Genomic DNA, 8242 nt, shown 5'->3' on the forward strand with positions numbered 1-8242 from the left:
GAGAAGTTGAGTCATTTCTACCTATGCCAACATCTTCTTCTGGCTTTTCTAACACACTTTGAACACTAACATGGCATACAAGGATTTATAGAAAAAATAGCAAAAAATAAATATATAAGATTAATCTTTCTTTAAAAATGTTCAATGTCCAATTTAAGTTTTATGTTGATGGAGACATTAATTTATGTTCAAGTAACCACTACATCTATCCAATTAAGTAGTAAGAAAGACAACTTGAATCCTGGCATACAGGAAAAACTCTGTCAAAGAACTGTGTTTCTCTTAATATATTCTGTAACCAAATCCTTTATTGAGGGTAAAAACCATGTGATTTCTCTTACCAAACACCAACTCACTAGTTCAAAAGTTATGAATATCTTATTATTTTATTGTTTTTTCTTACCCCTTATATATGTTTTTAGCTACCAAGTTTATTCTTTGAGTTACAATGTTCCAAAGTACAAGTAGAAACAGATACTGTGATTTAGAAGTCTGGCACCCACCTCGTGTGTGACTTTTGGCAAGTTGCTGAAGCCTTCTTTCTAGGAAGTTGTCACATTCCTGGATCAACACCTCTACCAGAATCCTGTGAAGTAAATGGTACTGGACAGCTCAGTGACCACTGCTTATGCATTGGGAATTCAATGCACTTGAGGGAAGCATAAGTTAAAGGGTAAATGACAAGTAAGCATTTATTAACAGTAAATTTAAATTCTTTGATTGGGCCTGGTCTCCAAATTCTCCATCAAAGTAACTCCAGGTTATCATGGCCCACCCTCATAATGGAACATGACATAGCTATTCAAAATTGTGCTAAAATCTGTGAAGATACTATAATAACAAAAAAAAGATAAACTAAATATAACATGTTCTCACTATTTTACTAAATAACAATCTTAAAAATTACTAATAATTCTTGGGTGATAACGTGATGATAAATTTATATTCTTAACACTCTTGTATTTTTAAGTGTTCAATAATAATAATGTGTTACTTTTGTGTTCCAAATTTTTTTAAAATTAATTTTTGTTTCCTTTCACTGGGCACTTTAGCTCATTCAGGATTATTCTTGCTTCACTATCAGCATTATGTTTGAAATATCACCACACTGGATGGACTGCAGGATTCCCCTGAAATGGTTCCTTGTTCCCCACAATTCACACAGATTAAAGCTTTGTAGGATTCATTTCATTCTGTGTGGTGATTTAGAAGAGAAACTATAAATTGAGACCGATCCTGATCAATTCTTAACTGTTCTCTAAAGTAATGTTGAGTGAGTAATAATGTGGGATACCAATTTAGAGCTTAAAATTCAAGGAACAAATTCCTGAAACAGAGGATCTTGGCAGAAATTAGCCATAAAGACAAGCAATGAAAAAAAAAAAAAAGAAAGAAAGAAACGCCACTGATTTTTCAAGGGTTAGAAAATAGGCTTATAGAATAACCAAAAGAATATGGCAAATCCCCTGCCTTCTCCTTAAAAAAAATGAATCAATATGAAAAGAAACTAAAACAAAGCTGAAATTATTTTACTATGAGTAACTTTAAATGTTGGAGGGTCAGGTTCTTGAAAATCTTTATATTACTGCAAAAGGATGTTCACATAGCTGATGCTTAACGGTATGTTATCTACCAAAAAGAGGAGGACGAGAGTGTATGTGAACAAATCCATATTGAAAATCAATCGGGCTGAACTGGGAATAACCTCTACATCCTTTTAAATGCTCAGCCCAATGTGTATTATATCTGGATAAAAAGCTTTTTACCAGTTGCTGCAGAGATGTTTCTGTGTGGATGACCTAATAGGGTCATGCAGGAGAAAATGTGAGCCTTTTTTAAAATTATTAAATGTGTCCTATTTCTTTGCTTAAAGTTGGTCAGAAATAAACTGGATTGTTATTTAAATGGAATGGTGGAATAAATATATCTCTATGATATGATGGAGCTTTTGTGAAAGAAAAAATATAAATAATATACAGAACTAAAACCAGTTGTTTCTAAATTAAAATTAAAAATAATATTTTACTTCATATTTACAGATGTATATCTTTTTATATTTTAAGAATTTAAATTCATAATTTTATGGTGTCAATTTATTTACATTTTCACCTGATTAGGAAAATGGCACACACACAATCATATGTATAATACGCTTCAGAAATGACAAATTTTCATTTTTATATTGTAAATTGTTAAATTATGCCTATACCTCATTGGAGTCTTTGTTTTTATTTCTTTTTGGCACATTTTTGGTGATCTTAAATAGTGAGCAGACTGGAGCCGATATAACTCAATATTGCCAGATTCTCCTAATCATCAATGTGGCAAATGGGTAAGGCAAGTAATTGTGACAAATCTCCTAGAAGATGCCATTTGAAGCTTAGTATGGGGCTCCTTGTAACTAAAAACATTTTTCTCCTCCTTAATTAAAAAATATATTTATATCATTCATATATGTAAGAAAATTATTACATTGAAATATATGGCTTTTCCGCCTGCTCCCCCTACCCCTGGAGCGCCGTTCAGGCTGCACCGCACTCTACTGTAGAGTTCCGGGCTCCTGCTCAGCCAGCGCCGCTGTCGTATTCTTCCAGCCGTCATCATGATCATCTACCGGGACCTCATTAGCCATGATGAGATGTTCTCCGATATCTGCAAGATCCGGGAAGTCGCAGACGGGCTGTGTTTGGAGGTAGAGGGGAAGATGGTCAGTAGGACAGAGGGTAATATTGATGATTCGCTTATTGGTGGAAATGCCTCTGCTGAAGGCCCCGAGGGCGAAGGAAGAGAAAGCACAGTAATCACTGGTGTTGATATTGTTATGAACCATCATTTGCAGGAAACCAGCTTCACGAAAGAAGCCTACAAGAAGTACATCAAAGATTACATGAAATCAATCAAAGGGAAACTTGAAGAACAGAGACCAGAAAGAGTAAAGCCTTTTATGACAGGGGCTGCAGAACAAATCAAGCACATCATTGCTAATTTCAAAAACTACCAGTTCTTTATTGGTGAAAACATGAATCCAGATGGCATGGTTGCTCTGCTGGACTACCGTGAGGATGGTATGACCCCATATATGATTTCCTTTAAGGATGGTTTAGAAATGGAAAAATGTTAACAAATTGGCAATCTGGATCTATCACCTGTCACCATAACTGGCTGCTTTTCATCCACACACCAGGACTTGGACAAATGGGACTGATGTTATCTTGAGCTCTTCATTTATTTTGACCTTGATTTATTTGGAGCGGAGGCGTTGTTTTTAAGAAAAAACATGTCATGTAGGTTGTCTAAAAATAAAATGCATTTAAACTTAAAAAAAAAAAGAAATATATGTATGTTTATTTGGAGTAAAATACATTAATATATATTCATTTACTTAACAATCATTTTTTAGTATTTACAGTGGGTCAACCACAGAGGACTTTGCCCTCCTTTAGAAAGATGTTACAGAAGAGGCCATGAATAAAAGGGGAGACTAAAGACACTGGATTGTCAATTTTCCAAGAAGTTAGAAGCACTTTTTCAAAGGGATGTGTGTGAAGAAGAGCCTGGAAGATCAGAGAAGAGTGACTAGCCCAGTGAGGACCAACAGAGGGTAGTGTAAAGGGATGAAAAATACTTAAGAATGGAGAATAGCAGGGTATCAGACAAAGAAAAAAGAATAGTCACGGAGATCATTAAAAATTATAAGACAATCCATATTAAAAGTTCTCATCACAAGAAAAAAAGTATAATTATATATGGTGATAGATGTTAACTGGGCTTATTTTGGTGATCATTTCTTAATATATACAAATATTGAATTATTATATTATACACCTGAAACTAATGTAATGTTATATGTTCATTATACCTCAACAAAATAAATAATTAACTAATAAATGTAGTGTATTCTGCTTAAATAGCTTTAAAAGAAAGTAAGTGGACCTGATTTTGAGATTAAGCCATGAACACAGACTAATGTGGCAGATTTTCTAGCTGCCATCACTCAGATCCTGAGTCTTGATAAAATGACTCAACTAAGAAGATGAGAAATGCCACCCTGAGTGTTACGTATGATCAGTTGAGCAGAATGCTAATTCTCTATAAGGGCATCTATGGAGTTATGATAAAAATGTGTGCTAGCCTTTTGATATCAGTCTCAGAGTTCAAGGATATCCACAAATATTCTCTTTTCTTTAAAATCTCATCAAGGTTAGTCATCCAGAGTTATTTAAACCAATTTAAAATTATTGATGAGATCTCAAATCTTCTCACAGTAAATTAAGTTACATGGGTTTGCTACTTGAATCGCAGTTATACTCCATTTCATTTATTCTAAGTTAACAGTAAGGTGTCAAAAATTATCTCCTAGTTCTAGTATTCTGAGAGTCAATCTCCAATTAAGTTCATTATTTTATAGCTATTAATCAATCATAAACCTCTTATAAATTAATTTTCTTACTATGAAAATACTAAGGGGTAACCTTGAGTAACTATCCACTGAGCATGGTTAGTATTAACTTGCAACTGGTTAGCAGGACTTGAATAACTCTATACTTATCTCTGGGAATGGCCAAGATATAGATGGGATATGCTAGGTATATTATGTGGGCAATTTAAATTTCAAAATTCCCTTGGAAGTGTTCTATACCAATTTGTTTGAAATGTTTAGGGTGTATAACTTGAGGTTTTGTACCTGGTTTCATTGGTTACTCAAGCTAGTTTCAGCTGTGTCACTAACAGAATTAAAAAAAGAAAAACACCTAATTTAGTAAGCCAGTGTCTGAGATCTTCTGAAAATAAAACATCTCTCACATATCTTGGATGGTCCATAATGCAAAGACAAAACATGTCCATTTGACCTGACAGGCCGCTGGGCAGCACCCTTAGAAGTCTTGGACCCTTCAATAAGTACCTGTGCTTTGTTTTTCCCAATGTACCATATATCTTATCTTTATCAAAGCCTGATGTGAACATGCCTTATTTAGTTATGTGAGACCTTTCACCTTTCACTTTTCACCTATACAAACTTGAGTTACCATTGTATTCACTCATATCCTTCCAGTCTAACCAAGGTATCAAACTTTCTCGTATTTTTTCAATCAAATAATTTTTACACAGCAAAGAACCTCAAAATTTTTGAGGTATATTTTGAATGTTTCTTTGACATCTCATTTTTACTTATAAAGATAAGATGACATTTTTTCCCAAAATATCACAAGATAGATATTCTGAGAAACCCTCATGTGTTTCTTATATGAACAGGAAACTTCCCCAGTCCTGTTCTGCCTCCTTTAGATCTGAATAGGGTAACAAGCCTTCCTGATTTGTCCAGGAATGAGGAGGTTCCTGGGACATAGGCCTTTCAATATTGGAACAGAGAAAGTTGTGGGCCATCCGGTACTAATTGGTCACACTGCTACAGAGTGGGGGTCTCCAAAAATCCCCAGAGCCTGTGGTTTGGGAGATGGGGAAAAGGGAAAAGCTTTTAAGATGCCTTTGCATTACTATGGCTAGTAGCTTAGTTTCTCAGTTATGCAAATGACTTTGGTTCTTCCAAGGCTTCAAGAAGATGGGAGGAGTTTTGACCATAAAATGGTGCAGAAAGAGCATACAGAGCCTGCACAAGTTTCTGTGAATGGTCAGAACTGAGTACCACACCCATTGCATCACAGGACACAGTCAGGGATTTAAAAATAGGCTGCAGAGATTTTGGCAAGGAGAACTCCATGCGGCTTGGAAAGGAAAGGGAGAACAAACACCATGTGGCTTTGAAAGGAAAAGGAGAACTCCATGTGGTTTATAAAGAGGCTGAAAACTCCACATGGTTCTGCATGAAGAGCTGGAGGGCACTGCAACACAGTCAGAGCTTCCCCATTCAGGATCGAATGACTGGGAGCTGCTGGTAAAACTGAACTATCTGGAAAGTAGGAAGACTATATCTCTGACTTCTAAAACTAGCCTGGTTTGGCAGGGGGAGGCAGAACTATGTCTTTGTGGGTGTTTCAAAGAAAATAAGACTTAACGGCAGAAATCCGCAAATAATCTAAATCTATATAACCATTAACTAAACAATTCTTTTTCTTTTCACCAAACTCTGGTATTGAGAGTTATGCTTCTGGCAGCAGGCAATCGGGCCCCTAATAACTGAACAGCCCATGGGTTCTGTTTCAATAGGGGCAGCCGTGGGTTCTGTTACAACACTAGACCTGAGAACTTAACATGACTGCATCTTAAATGGTGATTTTCTAATTTTCTTATAAGTTTTCTCCCCCTCAAAAGAAAAGAGGTATTGCAATAAAAGCTCTCTTTTTTTTTTTAGAAAAGCATTTACCCCACTGAAAAGAAAATTGCTTATAATAATCACTGTTCAGTTTGGATGTGGTCAGGTTGTTAAAGTTTGCCTCTAAAAATCAGAGAAAGTTCCAGCGTTATGAAGGAGCATCAGAGCAGAAGTCAGAAGACTACAAAGGACATAGATTTAATTCTTGAATCTACTATAAAATTCACTGTTTTAACTTGGAAAAACCATTCCCCTCTTTAGGTTCATTTTATTTATTCAACAAATGTCTATTAATCTCCTACTTCATTCTAACATTGTGCCAGCTGCTGCGAGGAAAGGGGAAGGAACAATAAGTAAAGTAGTCATAGCTCTTTCCCTCTTAAGTTTAGATGCCAGATGACAAAGATCTCTAAATTCCCACTCAGCTTTCAAGTTCTGTGGCTAATTATTGCATTATTTAGAATCCTGGTCTTGCCTCTTGTTAATTAGTCTTTTCTTTTTTATAACCCCAAACTCTCATAAATATAGAACCATGATGTCAAGTAAAAGCCTTTGTCATTTCTGAAGTAAGTGATTAAAAGAAAAATGCTTTCCATTTCTCCCTTTTTCAAAATAAATATTTTATCTGTGAGCATAAAAGTATTTTAATTTTTTTGACATTTGGGTTGAGATGATCATATTTAGGTGATCATTTTGAAGGGAGCACTGGTTGAAAATGTTTAGTCACTGCAGGAAATATTATATATATTATATATTTATATATAGTATAGAGTTATATATTTATCAAATATGTAATATATTCACATATATTATATATATTTAATAAAATAAGGAAGTTTATATACCAATAAAACTTTTCTGTAAGTTGGGGTTTAAGTGTATGTATTCTCTAATATAAATTCAAACATTTGAATCTAAGAACCTTGCCTTCTAAATCAGAAATTATTCTATTCTTTCTAAACCAAAAATTCAGAAAACCGCAGCAAACTTTATACACTCATTGTTAACCTTCTTTAGTCAGTGCATTTTAGGGAAACAATATTGACTTGTAAGCTAACCTGTAAGGCACTGCAATCCACAGGAAGCCATACAACTAACTAAATTCAATGAAAACTGATAAAAGCTCTGTCTGAATTTCCTAGGATGGGCTTGCATTTGATACGACAACAGTGTAACTTAATACCAGGCAGAGCAATGATACACCTGTGTTCAAGTTTTCTGAATTATTGTATCTAGAACTGCAACTTTTCAGCTATTTATGTACTTCTCTATCTCTAAATAACATCTGTTATGTAGCAAGAATAGAAATTTGTTCTGGCTTTGCCTATTCAAGAAACAAATCTTGTCATCCCTACCGTAATATATTGCAGAATGGGAAAACAAAATATGCTGATTGAACTGTTTTTTTTCCATGCAATTGTGAATTTGTGTATCTTTCCCTATCAGCATAACCTTTCCCTTTTGTGCTATATTTCTCTACACCTTAGATTATAATGTGCGTATTCCCTTGTTGTGTAACTGAACGTGCGGGTGACCAAATACCAACTCTGAATATGTTAACTAAAGAGAACCATAGTTACTCATGCGAAACTTCATTCCAAAGTGTCAAACTCAGGTCTCGGGACAATAAATAACCGAGTAGTATCTGTGCAGTTTTGTATTCATCTTTTTTTATATGTGACATAATCTTAAAAACACATTAACAGTTTTTCTGCAAGCATACAGAGTTTTAATGTTCTCTTTCAGTGATATGACAAACTAATGCTCAGGTTGTCTAAACTCAAGACTGAAAGTTTTGTGGAGGAATCCAAATTTAAATAAGTCCAAGAGTGTAGGAGCAAAATAATAAAATGCATCTTCCATTTTATTCATTTAAATAAAAGTTAAGCTATAGCTTATAAATTTATTGGAATAAATTTCTGAAATGTATGCAATTTTTCATTTGACCTGCTTTAATTGTTTCAAATACTT

The 8242-nt window shown here is 34.5% G+C and overlaps 1 protein-coding gene across 1 annotated transcript; it reads left to right on the forward strand.

Moving 5' to 3' along the window:
* Positions 1–2597: 2597 nt before the first annotated feature.
* On the forward strand, positions 2598–3323 carry LOC150007645 (translationally-controlled tumor protein-like). Its single transcript, XM_090280596.1, has one exon. The coding sequence runs from the start codon at positions 2603–2605 to the stop codon at positions 3119–3121; it is 519 nt and encodes a 172-aa protein (XP_090136722.1). The 5' UTR covers positions 2598–2602; the 3' UTR covers positions 3122–3323.
* The last annotated feature ends 4919 nt before the right edge of the window (positions 3324–8242 follow it).

The sequence above is a fragment of the Furipterus horrens genome, unplaced genomic scaffold, assembly GCF_987537825.1.
Source record: "Furipterus horrens unplaced genomic scaffold, mFurHor1.1.pri manual_scaffold_6, whole genome shotgun sequence".
Lineage (NCBI taxonomy): Eukaryota > Metazoa > Chordata > Mammalia > Chiroptera > Furipteridae > Furipterus > Furipterus horrens.